Below are 22,210 nucleotides of genomic sequence, written 5' to 3'. Positions count from 1 at the left end.
TCCCCCCCTCATATTATTTATTGCAGACATTGAAATAATTACATTACTTCTATTCTATACTCTGATACTATACGCTAGAGTTGGACAACTCACTCGAATTGATTACTGAACCAGTGAACAGGCGATTCCAAAAAACAACGTTGCGGTTCTTTTACAGTTCAGAGAGAACATTTCTTTAAACCGGAACAGACACACCGGAATACACGAAAGCTCTGAAGAGACTTTCGGAAAAGTTATATTATAAGATAATACCAAACTTCCCAAATTTGGTTTCTAAAATAGGTACATGATTGAGAATGACATATTACATTTATAAGCATTAAATGTCCTCTTGAAATTATGCGGAATACAACGAAAATAAGTACATTAAGAAAACGAGCTCTCGTTATGAAGCAGTTAAATGTATAAGCCTCGTTAGAGGCTTATACATTTATATCAATTTTGTGTTCGTTGTTGTGATTTATATCAATTTTGTGTTTGTTTGTATTATTTATATCAATTTTGTGTTCGTTTCACCTCTTTTCAAATAAAATGATTCTGCCACCAAATGTTATCGTTGTGTATTATATTTTTAAAGAAATTATGAAAATAAAAAAAATCGGAACATAAAAGAATAAAATTTCGTACTAAAATTTGAAGGTCCAATCTAATTTCTCCAGGTTACATTATAAACTTGTAGAATGCAAATTAAAGAAAATTACAAAAACGGAATCATAAAATGTACACTTCAAGAAGAAAAATTATTTGAAATACAGAAAATTTGTACATAACAAAACCAAAAATAATAAAAGTTTTAATCTCCTCTGTTTAACGCTTCAAACAGAACTTGTCAAGGCAAAAGTGTTTTGGAGCCTTAAACCAAGTTGATTAATAAGTGTCGAATGCATGTTTCGCTTCTCTAAATCATTTGAGACTCAAAACTGCTTTTTATTTATCCAGCTTTCATATTATAAGGTATTTCTCACGCCTTCCTAGCGTGCCTTCGTGGTGTAGTGGTCAGCACACTGAGCCGGTATTTCATAGGTCCGTGGTTCGATTCCCGGTGAAGGCGTTGCTAATTTTTCATCTCTTCTGCTTCCAAAAAATTACCTGATATCTCTACAATATAAAACAAATTTTATTTTAAAAGTCTCAAGTTTTTTCACTACACGTATTACAGTACAAACATTTAGATACAAATGCAAAATGTTAAAAAAAATTGAAGAAGCCTAAAAAGGCTAAAAACTGACTATATTCAAGACAAAATTAAAAATAAATTCTGATTCCAGAATTAATTAATCAATTTTAATTCAAAATTAAAAAATAAATTGTTTATTCAATGCATTTATATTTTAGTACAAGGGCTGGCTCATTTGTGTAAAGTGTCAACTTTTTTTGTGAATTAAAAAAAAATATTGCCAAAGAAAAATTAAATATTGTAATTACTGGAGCGAATCATGTAAATTAAGAGAAGAAAATATTTTTAAAAAAATGAAACTATTGAAAAAAATCGAACTTACCCTTCCGAAAACTTACAAGTCAGCAGCATTTTATGTTTTAAATGATTTTTCTCCTTGAAGTGTACATTTTATGATTCCGTTTTTGTTATTTTCTTTAATTTTCGTTCTACAAGTTTATAATGTTACGAATTTGGTATTTAAAAAGCTAATGTTAGTTCAATTATAAATTAAATGGTTTTATTTCTCGCGCAGTGCAGCGCGTGACAAATATTAAAAGAAAGCTAAGTCGGAAAATTGAAAATACAAGAGCGCGTGCATTAAATAAATAAATATCTCTTTTTGATTTCGAGAAAGTACTGGAAAATTCTAGAGCGTGATTTTAAAATCTTATAAAAGGAGGAAAACATCTCAGTTTGTAGGAGTTACTTAGTTTGTTGTTGTTTAGAAAACTGCTCTTGTTGATTGTAGCGAATTCGCGGATTAGCTTTCATTAGCTGTTTTGAATTAAGTTCTTTTGAACGTTTGAGTAGTTAAAAGATAACTACTGTGATATGTTGTGATACTGCACGATTATTTGAGGACATTTAATCATATTTGTTGTTATAATAATAAATTTTTGTTCATTTTTCATCGGGCTTGTGCATTCATTTCGTAACGAAACCGTACGCACGCAACAATTTTTGGTGTCAGGAGTGGGCTATTGAATGCCAATCACAAGAGCGATGGAAGAACAGTTAAAACAATTCATGGTAGCCTTTGCTACATTTAAAGAAGAAATGAAAGACTCTGTTAAAGAAGAAATTAGGTCCGTTAAAGAAGAAATGAAGTTTGGCCAGGAATCCGTTAAAGGAGAAATGAAATTGGGCCAGGAATCCATTAAGGAGGAAATGCAAGTAGGTCAAGAGGAATTGAAGAGAGAAATTACTTGCATAATAGAAAACAAGTTCCAAGGTATGGAAGGAAGAATGGACACAGTTGAAGAAAGTTGGAGAAATTCAAGAAAGAGTTTCTGCGGTAGAGCAACAAATTGAAAAAAGAGTTTCTGCCGTCCAACAACAAATTGAGGAAAGGGTTTCTGCTGCTGTTGCAAAAGAAGCTGACACTTTAAAGAAGAGCATAGCGACAGAAGGAAGCAATTCTGAGGGTTTTAAATTCTTATCGATGCCTGCTCGTCCATCTCTGAAGTTATCCACATATGATGGGAAGACATCCTGGCAAGTGTATAAAACACAATTTTCTATCGTTTCGGATGCGAATGGATGGGATTCCCAAACTAAGGCCTGTCATCTCGCGGCTTCTCTGAGAGCAGACGCAGCGGATATCCTGCAGACACTTCCAGAAAACCAAAGACTTGACTTGGAAGCTCTATCCGGCGCATTGGAGCTGCGCTTTGGCGAGAAGTGTTTAAAAGACTACAGCAGGCTACAATTAAAATCCCGTCAACAGAAGCCCACCGAATCACTCCAGGAACTCGCCACGGATGTTGAAAGGCTGTCCCACCTCGCCTTTACGGAGTGCCCGAGAGAAACGAGGGAAATCCTGTGCCTGCAGTACTTTATCGATGGCATCCGTGATCCCGAAATACAGAAGGCTCTACGAATGGCGGATGTTAAAGATTTAAAAAGCGCTCTACTGTACGCCATGAAATTCGAGGCAGCCCAGCAAGCCACTCGTCGAGACCGCCACCCAGTCAGAGCTGCTCAAGTGCAGGAGCCAGGGGATCAAGTCACCGCTCGTCTAGACGATTTAACTAGACAACTGAACTCCTTGAGACGGAATATTGGTGAGAAGAAACCGACCGTTAAGTGCTGGAACTGCGGTGCTGAAGGACACATACGACGAAACTGCAGAATACCCCAGGGTACGGATGTTAAGACCGCTCCTAACAAACAGCAGGGAAACTAATTAGTGGCCATCTCGCGGGGCGGAGGTTGCCAGATAATGAAAAACCCCAGTTTAAAGCGTTTCAGATTTCTGCAGTGAGAGGCGGCAGTAATGGACTTTTCATAATAGGACATATTAATGGAGTTCCCTGCAATATGACGATAGATACAGGAGCCAACGTTACCATCATCCGAAAAGATTTAGCTCAACAACTGGGAAACAAACTTATCTGGACGCCGCCCTGCGTTACTCTCCAAACTGTGTCCGGTGAGAAGATCGACATCGAAGGAAAAGCAAATGTTAACATCACGTTTGGAAGTGCCGCTTACCACCACACGGCATATGTAGCAGAGATCACTGATTCTTGCATACTCGGATTGGACTTTCTAAGGAAATACAATTTTTCCTTGGACTTTAAAAATAACGAATTGCATTCTACATCTGAGGACATAGCGTTATTTGGAGTTAATGATGAAGAAGTTAAATCTGTCCATAAAATCATAGCACAAGACAATATCACTGTAGCGAAGCGGTATCTTAACTTTAAATTAATAAACCTAAGAATACATCACTGCGAGTGGACTGTAAATTCAACCTTTATTCGCGGTTTGAACTTTCTAACACAACACAGCACAAAGTAAAACGACAGAGTTACAATTAGCGGTTTTTAAGAATGCAAGAACAAAATGCGAACTACGCATACAATCTGCGCATTGCGAAATAATATCTAACAGACAGGCAGAGAGCTCTGGTGGCTGAAACATTCCGCCCGGCGTTGAAACATCGTTTCAAAATAAATAGCTTTTACAAAATGAAATTATCATAACAATATTAAATTATGCAAAAATGTATCATCAAAATATTCACAAGAAAACATAATATGTAATTATGCAATGAAACTAAATTGTTCTCAAAACAGATGCACAGAAGCCTTGATATAATTCAGGAACTTATATAGCTAAAGCAAAGTACAAAGTTATAATGCTTTAGGAAAAAAACTTAATCGTTGATAGGCAAAACACTAAGTTTGTGAATTGGCCTTTTGAAAACTCCGTTAGCGGTTTTGATCTTCACGATACGCACAATATTATCTGAGCTAGGAAAAAGTTCCTGGTTTTCCTCTTCGAGACACAAAGCGCTTCAAAGCGGCAATAAATGATTCTGATGTAAGATTACCTACTAATTCAATATGTATAGCTCTTACACACGAATACACAAATGTAGCATTTCATTGGTTTTACTCCTCGACCTTGCCTGGACTTCACTTGAAATGGCCCGGCGTAGTCAATTCCAACTTTGGAGAAAACCTTTGACGGAACGACTCTAGACGATGGTAAATCAGACATTATCTGGGTAGATGTTTTAGCTCGTACACGATGACATTTCACGCATTTCCAAATCTGTTGTCTTACAACTGACCTAGCGTGGATTATCCAATATTCTCTTCTAATTACTGATAGCAATAGCAGGGGGCCTGCATGAAGATGGACTATATGAAAATGATTCACTATAATCTGTGTTATGTGATGTTTCTTGGGCAACAAAATAGGATATTTTCTGTCCTGCGCGATGTTGGATTGTCTTAATCTTCCTCCAACGCGTATAAGTCCATTCTTATCGATAAACGGGTTCAAAGAAAGGATCTTACTATTTGAGGTTAACGGTTGATTATTTTTCAGAAGATTATATTCATTAAAAAACTCATCCATTTGAACTACTCTAACAATTGCATTTCTAGCGTATTGCAATTCTTCGGTTTTAAGGTAACCCTTAAGTCTTGTTGCGGTAGATTTAGCTGAATTATTCGCAAACCGAAAACACCATGCGATGATTCTTTTAAGTTTCAAAAATGATGAAACTTCATTAAGGACTGGAATTTGCGAAACGACTGTTCAGTTGAGCAAGAAACATTTTCCCTTTGTTCTTTTAAAGACTTCTGAAAATGGTAACTTGATAGAAAATGGAATATTATTTGAATTATGTGCCACTGAGGGACCTGCCCACCACAAGTCATGAGTAGAAAGTTCTGAAGGCAAAAGACCTCTTGATGCGCAATCAGTTGGATTCTCCTTCCCTTTTATGCAATTCCAATGCGATGATAGCAAGACTGATTGAATTTCTGAAATGCGGTTGGCTACGAAGTTTTGCCAGTGTGCGGATTTTGATTGTATCCAGGACAAAACTATCATTGAATCACTCCATGCGTAAATACTGTCAACATGAATTTGCAATGAATTCTGCACAGCTTGAACCAAATGCACTAATAGAACTGCAGAGCAGAGTTCTAAACGAGGAATAGAGATTACTTTCAGGGGAGCTACGCGAGTTTTTGATGTTAGTAGCTGCACCGAAATTGAAGAATGATTTGAAGACTTTAAATAAATCACTGCGGCGTAAGCTTTCTCTGATGCGTCACAGAAACAATGAAGTTCTACATTTGTAGATTTGGGCAATAATACTCTCCTAGGAATATGAATGCATTCAAGATTTGCGATATCTTCACAATAGATTTTCCATCTTTGATTGATTTCATCTGGCAAGGGATCATCCCACGAGATTTGTAATTTCCATATGTCTTGAAGCAAGATTTTTGCTGCAACTATAAAAGGTGCTAACCAACCAAGTGGATCAAAGATTTTCGAAATAGAAGATAAAATTATTCTTTTAGTAGAACACTCTCTGTTTTCGAGATTTCCAAGGTGGCAAGTAAACTCGTCTTGCGTTGGATACCACTCCAAACCCAATAATTTTATTGATTTAGTATCAACTACTGTACATGAAGAATTTGAGTTCCGAGCACTCAAAGCAGTTTCCAAAATCGAGCGATCATTAGTACACCATTTATGCAATTGAAAGCCACCTTTTTGTAAAAGTTCACTCAGTTGTGAAATTAACTCTACTGCGTCTTCTACTGTGTCTGAACCAAATAGGACATCATCAATATAACAATTGTGTAATATTATTTCAGCTGCCTTTGGGAATTTAGTTTCTTCGTCAATTGTTAGTTGTTTGAGTAAGCGAGTAGCCAGGTATGAAGCGGAAGTAGTGCCGTACGTAACTGTGCACAACCTGTAAGTTTTAATCGGCTTCGATGGATCATCTCTCCAAAATATTTTTTGGTAATCGCGATCTTCATCATGAATTTGAACTTGTCGATACATTTTCAATAAGTCGCTAGTAATGGCTATGGGATAGCATCTAAACCTCAAAAGAATAGTAAATAAGTCGTCTTGTACCTTGGGACCATTCATTAGCGTGTCATTAAGCGGTATCCCTGATGTAGTTTTGGCACTAGCATTGAAAACGACGCGTAATTTTGTGGTAAGACTGGATTCTTTTAGCAATGAAAATTTACCTTATCTGGATTATCATCGGATAATTCTTCCATGTGTCCAAGTGATAAATATTCGGACATGAAGTCTTTATACTGTTGATATACTTCAGGAGTTTTTATTAATTTTTGTTCCAGACTAAGAAACTTGCGAAAGGCTGATGGTCTGGAATTACCCAACTCATTTCTTTTAGGCTTGAATGGCAGTTTTACTGAGTAACGACCCTTTTCACTACGCACATGATTTTCCACGAAATGATTTTCACACAATCTTTCCTCTTTAGTTAAAGGTTTCGATGTGGGAATTTGTTCCAAATCCCAAAATGATTTAACTAATTCCTCCGTGTTTACGTTTAGCGTATTGACTGAAACCTGCTTACGGTTTGGGAATTCAAAATGTGTAGTTCCAGCAATTATCCATCCTAACTTAGAACAACATGCAAATGGAAGATTTTTGCCCCTTTTAATTACCTCGCCATTTATTAAAGTAAGGAATACATTAACTCCAAGTAAAATATCAATTTCTCCCGATTCATGAAATGTAGGATCTGCTAAAGTTAAATCCTGGAAATTTTCATATAAATTCAAAGGTAAAGTTACACTTGGAATGTTTCCTGTAATTTTGTCTATTATGTAAGCGGATGTTGAAATTCTGTAATTAGTATTAAAATGAGGTGTAAACAACAAGTCAACTTCTCCAGTAGTAGTTGTATTGAAAGTACCTAAGCATGACACTAATATCTTCGAATCCTTTATGCTCAATCCTAAATTGATAGCTGTTTTCCGACGAATGAATGATTTTTCACTACCTGAATCTAGTAAACATCTACAATTTATGAATTCCTGGTTTGAGTTTTGAACCTTAATTAAAGCAGTACACAAAAGTACATGACTACATTTACCATTAGCATGAGCTCCAAAATGTTTATTTTCATAGTTGTTTGCACAAACAGTTGGAGAACCCTCACTCAAGTTGTTTTCTGGTTTAATTTGCGATTTCGGAACAAACACTTGTGCTTCCGGTGAAGGGAATCTAGATGCATGTTTTGGTTTGAAATTATTTTCTAAATGCAAAATGCTATGATGATGCTTAAAACAATGCTTGCAGGTGTTTGCACTCTTACACATTTTAACTTTATGGACATTAGACAAGCAATTAAAACAAAGTTTATTAGCCTTAACAAACTCTATTCGTTTTCGCACTGGTAAATTTAAAAAATTAGAACACCTGTATAAAAAATGATCTTCTTTACAAAATAAGCAGGTAGAATTAGAAATCAGAGAAGTAACCCTATTATACACTGGTTTATCTGATTTATGCGTTTTACTAACTAAAGGTTTACTGTTCTGTAATGTTCTAGCGTAATTCTTCAAAAATTCTATCAAGTCATTCAACTTTGGTATTTCATCTTTTTTTAATTGACGCTCCCACCACAACTTTGTCGAAACGTCAAGTTTTTGCAAAATAATATACAACAACAAAGTATCACTAAAATTATCTATCCTTTGATCTAATATTTCCAATGAGCGAGTTATTTCGTTTACGTTATCTACTAAACTTAATATCGAGGATGCAGATTCCGTTTGTAATTGTGAAACGTTAAGAATTCTTTTAATAAAAGCAAATATCTGTTCTCTCTTATTAGAAAATCTCTCTTCTAGTAAATTCCAAGCAATACTGAAATTTTGATCAGCTATGGGAATTGACTGAATAATGCGATAAGCATCATTTTTCAAAGAACTCTTTAAATATTGTAATTTTTGAGCTCCAGAAAGATTTGAATTGTTGCGAACACTAGCGTTAAATAAATCTTTAAATGTTATCCATTCAGTTAAATTTCCGCTAAATGTGGGTAAAGATAATTTTGGTAACTTTAAACTTTCAGAGATTGATTCAGGTACGACAGGTTTGTCGCCATTTGCATTTACGACCTTGTAAATCTTTAACTTACGAATAATTTTTAAGTGAACCTCCTCAATTTTTTCTAAAATCGACTGTTCTTCGTCAACGAAAGTGTCTATTTTTTCATCATCACAATTTGTATAAATTTCTCTAAATAGAGATTTAAAATCTTCCTTAAAAATTTTACATTTTTCTAAGATTAATTCAGCTTCAGCATTATCTAAGTTATCATAATCTATTCTCTCAATGAATTTAGTTAACTGTGTTTTCAAAATTTTCTTTCGTTTTTTTTCTATATCTGACATTTTGAAAATATTCTAAATTCTCGATTTTACTAATACTTTAAACACAACAATAGTAGCAATAAGGAAATCTCAAATGCAATTAAAATGCGTTAACTATTTCACTCACCTCGAACATTGTATGTATTCCGCAAGTCTTGAGAATTCTAAACCGAAATTTCATTATCAACTCCATTACGGACACGTAGAATTCTTATTCACAAGCGCGGGTTTTTCTCGAAGCTCCGGCGTATGACGACCAAATAATGTAGCGAAGCGGTATCTTAACTTTAAATTAATAAACCTAAGAATACATCACTGCGAGTGGACTGTAAATTCAACCTTTATTCGCGGTTTGAACTTTCTAACACAACACAGCACAAAGTAAAACGACAGAGTTACAATTAGCGGTTTTTAAGAATGCAAGAACAAAATGCGAACTACGCATACAATCTGCGCATTGCGAAATAATATCTAACAGACAGGCAGAGAGCTCTGGTGGCTGAAACAATCACAATACCGGCAAGAACAGAAATTTTACTTCCTGGATCCATAGCCGAAAACAGGAATTTCCGCTACGGCATCATAGAATATCCAAATAACTATAATAGCCCTACAGGAGGTCACTTTGGAATTATGAAGACCTTACAGAGAGTTCGTGAGCGCTTTTACTGGAATAATGCAAAGAATGACGTTCAAAAGTGGTGCCGATCTTGCGATGCCTGTGCAGGTCGGAAAGGACCGAGGAAACGCAGCCGAGGCAGACTGCAACGTTACAACGTAGGTGCGCCTTTTGAACGTATCGCCTTTGACATACTGGGACCTCTGCCACGAACTGCTGATGGCAACAAATACATACTCGTTGTCATGGATTACTTCACCAAGTGGCCTGAAGCTTATCCTATTCCTGATCAAGAGGCAGTCACAGTAGCTTAGGTAATGATACAGCACTGGATTTCCAGGTTCGGAGTGCCTCTTCAGTTACATTCCGATCAGGGAAGGAATTTTGCCTCGGCAGTAATCAAAGAACTATGCAAACTACTCGGCATTGACAAAACTCAAACGACGCCATTGCATCCCCAGTCGGACGGCATGGTAGAGAGGTTCAATCGAACCATCCTTAATAACCTCTCATTAGTGGTTTCCAGAAACCAACAGGACTGGGACAAGAAATTACCACTCTTTTTACTGGCTTACCGCAGTGCTGTCCACGAGACTACCGGCTATTCTCCATCACAGATGCTCTTCGGTCGTGACCTTCGTCTGCCTTGTGATCTATTGTTTGGCCGCCCTCCGGATGCTCCTTCATCGTCTGAGGAATATATTCAAGATCTCCAGGCCCGGTTTGAAGTGATGCACAACTTTGCACGAGAGCGAGTCAACTTGGCGACGGAGAAGATGAAGACCCGCTACGACACAAGAGCTACTGAACATCAGTTCCACGAAGGAGACAAGGTGTGGTTGTGGAATCCGACTCGACGGAAAGGACTTTGTCCGAAATTACAGTCACCTTGGGATGGCCCGTATACAGTCCTAAAAAGGCTGAATGACGTCGTGGTTCGGATTCGTAAGTCTTCGAACTCTAAACCTAAAGTCGTTCATTACGACAGGTTAGCTCATTACTATGGCCATAGTACGTAATGTAAATAATTGTAAATAGTATCAGACCATGGTCCTTTTTGTTTATAAATGTGTATTTAGTATTTGATTTGTATTTAGTATTTGTTTTGTATTTAGTATTTGATAGCATTTGATTTGTTTAAGTTAGTTATTGCATTTATTGTTCATGTTTATTATTGTAATGTAATGCTTATTAATGCATTTATGCCATAGTTGTAAGTTTAGCTTCCTGTCCAGGGATTGTACTGCCCGGGACGTGCAGTCCTTGGGAAGGGGGCAGTGTTACGAATTTGGTATTTAAAAAGCTAATGTTAGTTCAATTATAAATTAAATGGTTTTATTTCTCGCGCAGTGCAGCGCGTGACAAATATTAAAAGAAAGCTAAGTCGGAAAATTGAAAATACAAGAGCGCGTGCATTAAATAAATAAATATCTCTTTTTGATTTCGAGAAAGTACTGGAAAATTCTAGAGCGTGATTTTAAAATCTTATAAAAGGAGGAAAACATCTCAGTTTGTAGGAGTTACTTAGTTTGTTGTTGTTTAGAAAACTGCTCTTGTTGATTGTAGCGAATTCGCGGATTAGCTTTCATTAGCTGTTTTGAATTAAGTTCTTTTGAACGTTTGAGTAGTTAAAAGATAACTACTGTGATATGTTGTGATACTGCACGATTATTTGAGGACATTTAATCATATTTGTTGTTATAATAATAAATTTTTGTTCATTTTTCATCGGGCTTGTGCATTCATTTCGTAACGAAACCGTACGCACGCAACAATAATATAACTCGGAGAAATTAGGTTGGATCTTCAAGTTTTAGTACGGAATTTTATTCCTTTTCGTTACTGTTTTTATTATTATTTTTATTATTATTATTTATTTTATTTTATTTTTTTATTTTAAAATTTTCAATTTTGCAGCACATAACGCAGATTAGTCTCTTTGTTTTTAATTTTTATTTTCATTGTTTTAAACTTCTTTAAAAATATTTGCAAGAATATTTTTAAAGAAATAATATAAAAAATATGTATGTCGATTGTAAAAAGAAATGTATGCAACACTTAACACTTTATCGAGAATTCTAAAGATATGCTGTTTTTAAAAATTTTCTGATTGTTATTATTGATTTGTGAATCCGAAGCATTGTATGACCAGAGGATATACTACGATCGATACGATATTTTTCAAGCATGAACGGATGTGTACACGAGCACGTTCAATTATCAGTGTCCATAGGATGAACAAATTAGGTTTTATTAACAAACGATCAACCGGAAGCGATAGTTTACTTAAAGCAGAATAGCAAATATTCTGTCAATTTCGTGTCAAGAGATGGAATTGGCGAGAAATCATATACTGGCCATTTCAGATTTTTTACATTTTATTCAAATGATGTTATAAATTGGCTATGAACCAATACGGTATTCCGGGGGGGGAGAGATAATTTACGGAATAAAAGGAACCAGAAAAAAAGGGAATCTTTGAATATCACGAAGTAATGTCGCCAAACGCAGATGGTAGAAAAACAGCAAAATTTCTCAATTAGCTAATAGTGTCTCATTTAACTAAGGGTCTCTCATTTAATGATAATTTAGGTTTTTTTTTTTTTTTTTTTTTTTTTTTTTTTCAACTCCGATTGGCGATATTATTTGGCGAGATTTTAAAGTTTCTTTTTCTCCGTTCCTCATTTTCCAATGCCCTGCTTTCCGTTCCTTATTTTCTGGTGCCCTTTTCCCGTTTTCTTTTTTTTTCCGTGCACCAGAGTTACAGCGGCTTTTCTTGAAAGAAGTGTTAAGGCTAAGACGCTGAACTAGCAGCGCTTGATCAAGGCCATTTGGTAAGGAAGTTTTTCCGACATGGTTAAACTTCGAGTTTAGCCCAACGACTGCAAGAATAAAGACCTGTGGATAGCGTGTGTAGCAAAAATGAAATTAGGCGTTATAAATTTGTGAGTAATAGAAAAAGGAAGATCAAAATATATTTTTAAAAATTTTTATAGCATATCCATTCTTTTTTTTTTTTTTTTTTTTTTTTTTTTTTTTTTTTTTTTAATGAAGTATTGTAGTCTCAAAACATTTCAGCTATCATATTTCAATCGAAATATCTATTTTGACTCCCCACCGTAACGTCTGTATGTACGTGAGATCTGTACGTATATATGTATGTACCTGGCATAACTCAAAAAACGACTAGCCGTAAAATGTTTGAATTTTGTATATGGGTCTGCTGTAATATTTAGTTCTGCACTTTCTCTTTTTTTATTGCAATCAGCAGTACCAAAAGTACATTAATATACTTACCTTTCCCTTACCCAGCCTAAACGTCCCTGCCGGTCCTTTATTTTAGCTATCGTTGGCCGTAGTCATATACCTACTTACAATTACAAAATTGTTTTAAATAAATTCATGTTTTGGCAATTTGAAATCTCAAATAATTAATTTTAGACAAATAACGAATTCCAACTTTAATGTGGTTTTCCCTGTTTCTATACTTATATTTGGGAAAGCTTTATATTTATTCTAAAAAAATAAAATTATAAGCAGTTTGACCCCGTGCGACCAAAAATGACTGGGATATTTAATTTCAAAATTTGGAATTTTTGACGTTATTTTCAATTTGTCTTGAAGAATTGGTTAATTATGTTAGAATAATTCGAGGAAATAAGTTTAAACGCAAAAATTTGCATAATTTAATAGGCAGTACAAAGGAAGTCATGTGATGTCTACATTAGATTTAAAAAAAATTAAAATTAAATATATGTATGTATGTTTCTCGCATTGTCAAAAAACGACGACATCTAGAACCATCGAATTGTTTTAATACATGTAGTCCTTCACCCAAATTTGTGCACCTCGAAACCCGAATTTATTTCTTATTTATTTCATATTTTTACAAATTTAACGAATTTTTGTTTAACAAACTTAGTGATTTGAAAGCGAGAAATGGCAAAACTGTTCGAAATAAAACATTTTTACCTCTGGTGCGTCAGACATTTGCCATTCGACAAAATATAAGATATTTATGTATTTGAATTTTAATCAACGAATTCGACTATTTGAAAGCAATATGTTGCCATTCCCGGATATAAACATCTTTCTCTTTCGCACGCTCTAGCTACTTCAGTAAAGCCTAAGATATTTAGCTTTCAGATTTTATCTTTCTGTTACTGAGTAACAAACTAAATTATTTAAAAGCAATAAATGCAGTTCTTACGAAATTTTTTCTGTTTTTTTATATGATTGATTTAAATGAAAATACCACGAGATATTTAATCAGAATTATTAAACTATGAGATTCTCTAGCAAATATAAGAAAAAAATTATAACAGACCCTGAGACTCTATCGGGATTTCTAAAGATTTGCTATTTTTAAATAGCTTGTAATTTTGCTTACAAAATATTGCTTTGGTGCGAAGAAAGGAATGTTTAATAATAACGCTAAAAACGCCAAAAAAAAAATGTGTTAGCAGGAATGAGTCCGAAAGCAGATTTGTAACCTGCTCTGCGAATGGCTAAAAAACCTTAACAAATCCTTAACAAATCGCATACTACGTTAAAATCTTAATCCTTTCAGATTTTCTTCTTCTTCTTCTTTTTTTTTTTTTTTAAATTAAACATGTATGACATCTTTAGTAAATGCTTTTTTCATGCATCTTTAAATGCATTTTCAATTTTTAAATGCGTTTTTTCTACGGTTCTGCAGATGCGTGGTGTTAACAATATCATTATAGTCTTCTCTCACTACATTTATGTTACAAAAGGCATTTTATCTTAATTCTTTGACTATACGAGAACTGTAGAATGACAGTAAAGCCATAAATAGCATCTCTTAAGTGATCTACTTCACCTGTACACTTTTGTTTTGCAGAGCTATTTGCAAATCTTCCCACGCCTGAAGAACTGAAATGTATTGTAACGACTATAAATACATTAGCTACAAAGGTATATAGCCATTGCTTTCCAATCAGCGACTGAATGCCGTTAATAGCATAGGCGCATCTTGGCCGCAAACTAGAACCTATTCTCTCAGTGACTATTTTCCCACGCCAGGTGGCCTTGAGATTCTGAAGACTTACCTTCCACTTCTCAACAACTAGCAATAAAAGACACCGAAGGAAGCTGCCGTTGGCGCTGCGATCAAAGTAGTCTATCTCCTCTTCGATTGTACTAAATGGGCATTTTTTCACGTTCTCTCCTCGTGTCATCCGATTATACTGGGACCGCTTGGGTGGTCGCTCGTCTTTTTTTGTCGGCACTATCTGAAGAGGTACGCTCTAGAGAATCTCCCAGTACTTTTTTAACCGGAAAATTTTGCGGTGTGCCCCCTACTGTTAAGATCAGATTTGCATCGAGATTATTGAAGCGGAGTATTTAACTGGGAACCGTTGTTAAATTTTTTGAATGAAACCGGGATTTTAAGGAGCAGAATGGTACTACCTTATCTAACTAGGTGGAATATCTTGAGATTAATTGAACATAAGGTAGAACATGATATATTGAAATTACGGTTGTCATGATGAGGACTACAAGAGGGGTCACGTAATTTGGTCGCGTTTGTCTCCGCCTCTTTTGATAGCATTAACCGAATAACATTAAACGATGTGAAACAAAATCTGATATGGCCACTACATGACTTCCTTGTACAGCCTATTAAATTATACACATTTTTTGCTGCACATTATTTTAACTTATTTCCTCGAATCATTCAAACTTGATTAACCAATTCCTCAAGGCAAGTTGAAAATGACTTTAAAAATTGCAAATTTTGAAAATTCCCCGCTCAGTTTTTGTCGTACCAAGTCAAAATTCCTACAATTTAATTTAATTTATTTATTTTCCATAATGAGTATAATATTTCAAAGATATAAGTATAAAAATCGGGAGGCTACATTAAAAGTTAAATTTCGTTATTTGTCTTTTTTAGTCCAAAGGGGCTTTGTCCCTGAATTTGTCCCTGAAGGACTATTGTTTTCGTTTTGCGTTGAATCACTATAAATGTCCGTTTCACTTTTCAAACTGTTGCCACCAAATGTTAGAGTCCTGCATTATATTTGAAGAAATCAAATAATGCAAAATCTGCATAAATGTATGTATATTTCTCGCATTCTGATAAAACAACGGTACATAGAGCCGTCGAATTTTGAGTGACGTAATCCTCCTTCGAATATGGGCATGTGGAAGACCAAATTTGAAATTTGGAATTTGTTTTATGATCGATTTCATATTTTGTAAAACTTTAACGAATTTTTGATTAACAAACTCAAGGATTTCAAGTGAAAAGGACATGATATTTAATAAATAAAGGTAATACACAAAACGTTAAAAAATCGCCCCTTTGGACGTAATTTTAAATTTAAAACCTTTCCGTTTTTTTTTTTTTTTTTTTTTTTTTTTTTTTTTTTTTTTTAACATTACCAAAACATGAATATGTTCGTCATACAAAACACATTTTTAATTGGAAGTGTATAACTGTGACCAACGATTGCGAAAATAAAGGCCGGGTAAGGACTTTAAAGCCATGAAAGGTGGATGGATATTTGTGGTTTTGGTGCTTTCGGATTACAATAATGCGAGATGCATACGTACGTATATACGTACAGACGTCATGAAAAAAATCCAATTTACAATCCGTTTTGGAAAAAAGAACGTTTTATTGTGTTCCGTACGTATAGGCATCACGCAAAAAATAATCAAAATGGGTATTTCCTTTAAAATATGATACCCGAAATCGTTCGCTATTTTAATGCTTTCTTCATTTCGTACAAGGAAATAAAAAATGATATTCAAAATGGCAACGTAATATAACAAACCCTTTATAGGCTATTTTTTTCTAATTATGGTATATTAAAATGTTTGGGATTGAGATTGATTGATTTAAGAAGAGAAATCCGTTTTCTTTATTAGATAAAATTAATTTAATTTTTAAGGTTTTTTAGGGAGGTGGGGGAATATGTTTACCACTACCGCTTATTGTGTTCTATTGAAAGATAGGCCATTTTATGCATTTTATTTCCTTTTACGTTTCAGCCCACCAGCGGCCGAGCGGTACAGACGCTGAACACTGGTAGTTCGGTCTGAGGTTCGAATCCCGCGAACGGGCTGGCTGCATGGGCGTTTTCGTGGTTTTCCCCATGTGTAACGTGTATACGAGCCAGTTCCCCTTAGAAAGTCCTCCACGAAGGCATCCCTCCCTTTAGGCAGATAGCCCTCGTGTGCTTTGCCTTAATTAAATAATCCAATCCAATCCTTTTACGTTTCATTACACGAAATGTATAGATATTAGAGTCTTCAGTATGAACTATGAATTAGTTATATTTTATATTCATAGATAAGTTGATTATTTGCAACTCTTCCAATGCTAGGCTATGGATCAGATAAATCAGCATTTCTGCTTTCATTAATTCAAAATTCTTTTGTTCAACCATGAGGATCTTTTCTTGAATCTTCGGGGTAACTTGAGAGGAAAAAACATAATTCAAATAGCTTTTCAATAAAATTTGTTTTATTTTTAATGCCATTGATAATTTCGATTTTACGTACATTTTATTGCCATATGAGTTCATGAAATGCTGAGTATATGAATAGTGTCCTAATAAAAGCGCAGGATTGAGTGTACCTAATAAAATACTTTATTTTTTAAAAATGGAATATATTTTTACATATTTAACACAAGTAAAGCTCTGATCTAAGAATAAAAAAATTATGTCTGGCATATGTCCTCCATGACTTGTTTTACCGCACTACACTATTTCGATGAAATCTGTAATCACTTTCTCGCCTGTCGAGGTGACTAATGACATGTTCAGTTTCCTCCTTTAGTTAATTTATTTTCATCTTTAAGGTCGCACCAGTGGCCGAGCGGTGAAGACCACTGGCTCGATCTGGTTTAGGATCGAGTCTCAGGCGAATGAGCTTCATGCATGGTTGGTTTTTCCCATATGCAACAAGAAAACGAGTCAGTTTTCCTTAGAGAATCCTCCACGAAGGCATCCCCCGAGGCTGTGCCACATTCGTATAACCTAACCAAACTTTAAAGGTAGGATTCTTTGGGACTTCTATTAACAGTGCTGTCACAACCGGATTAAGATTAGAAGATCTCTAAGCAATTAATGGATTTTGGTTCCTTTACATAAATTTACGCGGATGTTTATCCCTTTCTTCTCTATCGCTCTTGATTTGCCAGTTTGCTGCGTGATGATGAAATCCATTTACATTCCATAATGAAATTGGCGATGGAATTTTTTGTTGTGCTCGCTGACCGAAGTCCCTGAGCACCTTTATATTTCCTTGATACCCTCTGGATGGGCTTATTTAGCTTCATGGTTTAATCAAATTCTGACTGTCATGTACAATAACGATGTTTTTCAGCTAATCGGCTGGAATAAAGAGTATGGGAATTTAATGTCTGCTGTCGAAATGTCTTCAAATGTCTTTATCAATCTGCGATTTGTTGTTCTATTAGGCACATTTTTACGCCAAAAGCTTGCACGAAACTTCTCAACAGTCTGTGCATAACACTCGCCATTCTGGTAATGGGTTTTCCAAATCAGAACTCGCTGTTCCTTTGCATATTGCTGCAAGTCGAGTAAGCTGCAATGAAGCCACGAATGTCTTGCCAGGTCAAATAAACTCAATTCTTAAATCGGAACATTTGGCTGTTGCAAGTATGCAAAACTATTTTCCAATTTCTGAAAATAAAGTTTTTTTTTGGGGGGGGGCATATTAAATGCGGCGCTTTTGTAGGGACATCCTACACTTCTTTTTCTTGAATGATATGTAATGTGCAATTATTATTATGATTATTTTAGGCTACAGGCACTGGCATGCTGATCTCAGATTGGATGATACACCACTGGAGGCTGGTTTGGGATTTACATGCAAGCTGAAGACCGAGACGCCTTTCCTGGGTAGAGCTGCATTGGAAAAACAGAAAAAAGAAGGCCTCAAGAAGAGGCTTGCCTGCTTCACCATTGACGAGTTAGTATTTATATTATAAGATGAAAAGGGGAGATATATAAATCGAAAGAATAATACTAATGATTTTATATTATTTTTCGGTGTCATGTTTTTTTTTCCCTAATCATATTTAATCAAAAAGTATATTGCGTTGCACCTTCTGGTGATCTGGTAACTAGAAAAATTCAAATTCGTGGACACTTTTTTAAATTTTAATTTTATGAAAAATAGTGCTTGGAAAACATAAAATGATGATTACGGGAATGTCCCCTTTTGTTTCTTATTAAATTACGTCCTAATAATGCCTATTTTAACACGTTAATGAAGATATCTTATTATCTGTTAAATATGAAAACATGATATCATTTTTTAGTGATAATTTTATAGTCATTTAAAAAATACATAAGAAAAAATTCCTTAAAAAAATTACAGGCATCCATGCAAAGCTCCTTCCCCCTCCTTGTCGTATCGATTCACATGATGTAGTATTAATTACTGTTTACTTATAGTATTTCCTCACGTATTTTTCGCCCTCATGTTTCCCCCCCCCTAGCTTTTTAATGCCAGGCTCTGTAAATTTTAAAAATATTCGCGTAATTTTCCTCTTTCTCGGTGCGCTTAGAAAGCCAGCGGACCTAAGTTTTAAAAATGGATTCGTCCACGTAAGGATAGTTTTCGTCTTAATAACAAAGACAGACCCTCGCAAACCACTTGCAGAGGTCACGCCGAACCTTTCCCTTCTAACTGTTGTACTTTATGCCAGCCTAGTACGAGAACCGACCCATCACAGCGAAGCAAATACGAACTGACATTCAGTGTACGCTGGGTTCAAATTTCTGAAAATTCACCTTCTCTAATTATTTATGAATGATTTGAGGCTTAAGGTGTAGCAGAGATAAGAATTAAGACGGGCGAGATTCATATTACAGGAAAGTAGAAATGAAGATATCTTATTAGATGTTTTAATATTAATATTACTGTGTATTCTTACTGGAATGTAGGTTTCTTCTAAAGAAATAATATTGTGATAGTTACCAGTAGCTTATCCAATAACTACTTTTAATTTGTTATGTTGTTACTATAACCGCGCTCTTTGAAAATTAAATTATTGACATAATTTTTCTCTCTTGATTTTCAGACGATATAACTAGTAAAAAAAGGGGGATACGCGAAGAAATACTGTAAATGTATATCAGAATTCGTTATTGTAAAACTTCGAATAATGTTCCTCTTCAATATAAGAATTCGTGAATTAATCTTCAAAAGATGATATTTATTCCTCGAATTTAATATATTTACTACTATAACCAGGGGGCCATGTAAATTTTACATTTAACAAAGCAAATTTAAGTAAAATAAAAACACTACATAGAAGAATTACATGTCAAAAGTAATAAAATGTAACATGAGGCAATTTACTCTTGGATAAGAGGAAAAGTCTTTTTAAACCGTTTTCTTTCAAAACTTTTCTGACTGTTGCCATTTACCGTTACGTTTTAGAAATTAATAGATTTAATCGCTTTGGTTACATATTTTATTTAAACGGAAAACGAGGGCGTAATTAATTAAAACGATACTTTTAATACATTATATCTTTGCGATGATTCTTGATGCTGATTATATGATTTTTTTAATAAGTTGTATGCTGCGTATTGCTTAATCCAGTGATCTCAAACTGGCAATCCCCGGAGTAATTTTATGCGACCCGCGAGGCGGGGATACCTTTCAATTATGTATTTGTGGCAAAGTTTCAAGAATTTAGCTGTTTGATGTTTTAGTTTATGTTATTTTCATTGTCCTTAAAACTGAATATTTGTAAAGCACCACCAATTTATAAACGGAGCTAAGTAAATTACAATGTGATATAGAAATCTTACTCAAAGGTTTAAAGATACAGATTTTTATTAACTTTTATTTGTACCTGTCAAAAAATAAATAATCTCAGTTACGGATTTTTGCACTAAGAATAATGGCTTTATTTGTGGATACTTTTATATGCGAACACTTTTTATTTTTTTTTTTCAAAGTAAAAATTTTTTTAAAAAAAGTAAAAATTAATAAAAAAAATCACATTAACGATGAGCATCTGCAATCCGTGATGAAGATAAGTTCTAGTAATTTCCTCTCCAAGGCTAAAAATTTCTACACACTTCATCGGAATCGAAACGCCGTCCAGTGTCAAGCTGTAATAAGAAATAAAGAAAATAAAAAATAAAGAGGTTTATGATTATTTGCATACAAACTTCTGTGTTTATGCAAGAAGAAAAGTTTAATAAATAAAAGATAAGTGTTTCTCAACTTATTTTACCCCGTGTACCCTTTTCACCATTGCTAGAAGAACATTCCTTCCTTCCATTCCAAAACTGGAAGTACTCGTACAGCTCTTTTCAATATGACAGCACAATCAGTAGTTGTCACTTCAGACTAGTAAGAACGTCGAACACAAGGCAATACAATACATAAAACTACCAAATACATAAACTGATTTCCGATACCTTCGGACTGGTAGTTTGGTCCGAGGTTCGAATCCCGCGAACGGGCTGGCTGCATGGGTGTTTTCGAAGTTTTCCCCATGTGTAACGTATATACGAGCCAGTTTCCCTTAGAAAGTCCTCCACGAAGGCATCCCTCGCCTTAGGCAGATAGCCCTCGAGGCTTTGTCGCAATTGAATAACCTAACCTAACGTAACCGATACCTTCGGTATCTCGAATTTGCTGGCATAAACACTTACTGTTACAAAGAAACCATATTTCTCCATATGGTAGCCAAGTTTGGCGACATTTGGCGATTTGCCGCTTAATTTGGTACAAAAATTAGTCGCCAAAAACTATCGCCAGCTTGGCTGCAAATTAGTGTGATAGCCATTTGCCTCAGTGTCAAATGGATTTAGCCTGTAACCTTGTTTCTCCGGCGATACTTTGCGCTCCGGCTTTTCATGTTACATTACACAAGAGATACTACAATTTACATATAATTTCACTAAAATTATTTGCATATATACAAAATTTATAACGATAATTATAAACAAAGGGCTAAATAAAAGGCTTATCGGATTCCCTCCTGCGATTATTTATTTGGACAAAACTTGAGAATAAATAAAAAAAAAAATTATTGCAGCAATAGGAAACATTTTTCTCGAAACTTGGAACGTTTTCATAATGTGTTTATTTTTAGTTTAAATTAATTTATTTAATGATTAATTAAACATGTTAGAATTATTTTAAATAAATGTCAATCTGAAAATATAATATTAGCTGTCACTATATTGTGTTAACTACCAAAAATATCTTGCAGGTACCAAACTTTAAATTTCAGGTAGGAAATAAATTTTTTCCCTTTGCGATATTATTATTGATTAGGTATGCTCTAATAAAATTTAATAAGCGAAATTAAAAATTTATTTAAAATATTGTTTATTCTATTAAAATATTTTATTTAAAAAAATTTCATTTTGTTTTTTAAAAAAATTGTGGTTCGTCAACTGTTCCTAAATCATGCATTCGGCCCACATGTAATTTCAGTTTTGAGATCATTGTACTAATCTATTTGCTGTGCATAAAATCGTTTTTACCTGTTGACGTGCAAACTGATTTAATGTTCTGCCATAAAATGCTGTCTGTATTTGTGTTCAGGAATATTTCTAGATAAAATCTTTTTGAACTTCTAAATTCTTGTGGTCTGTATTCTACGCCAATTCAATCCGCAATCGCTAAAAATCAACAAGAAGTTGCTAACAGTTTCCAAGAATATTGTGCAGACCTACACGGAAAAGATGTTTCTTCTCTTTCCATCAAATT

General features: G+C 34.6%; 1 protein-coding gene across 1 annotated transcript in view; it reads left to right on the top strand.

Annotated features, from left to right (window-relative positions):
- The window catches only part of Sardh (Sarcosine dehydrogenase), a 172,905-nt gene that overhangs the window by 146,336 nt on the left and 4,359 nt on the right, over positions 1-22,210 (top strand). Inside the window, exon 18 of the mRNA XM_085806741.1 lies at positions 18,265-18,433. Coding sequence (XP_085662867.1) covers positions 18,265-18,433 — 169 coding nt within the window. The remainder of the gene's footprint in view (positions 1-18,264; positions 18,434-22,210) is intronic.

This window comes from Stegodyphus dumicola, chromosome 12, assembly GCF_044657685.1.
Source record: "Stegodyphus dumicola isolate Sdum_Otavi_A_Nest chromosome 12, ASM4465768v1".
NCBI classification, from domain to species: domain Eukaryota; kingdom Metazoa; phylum Arthropoda; class Arachnida; order Araneae; family Eresidae; genus Stegodyphus; species Stegodyphus dumicola.
The sequence above is the reverse complement of the archived record's forward strand: the minus strand, read 5'-3'. Positions and strand labels throughout refer to the sequence as shown.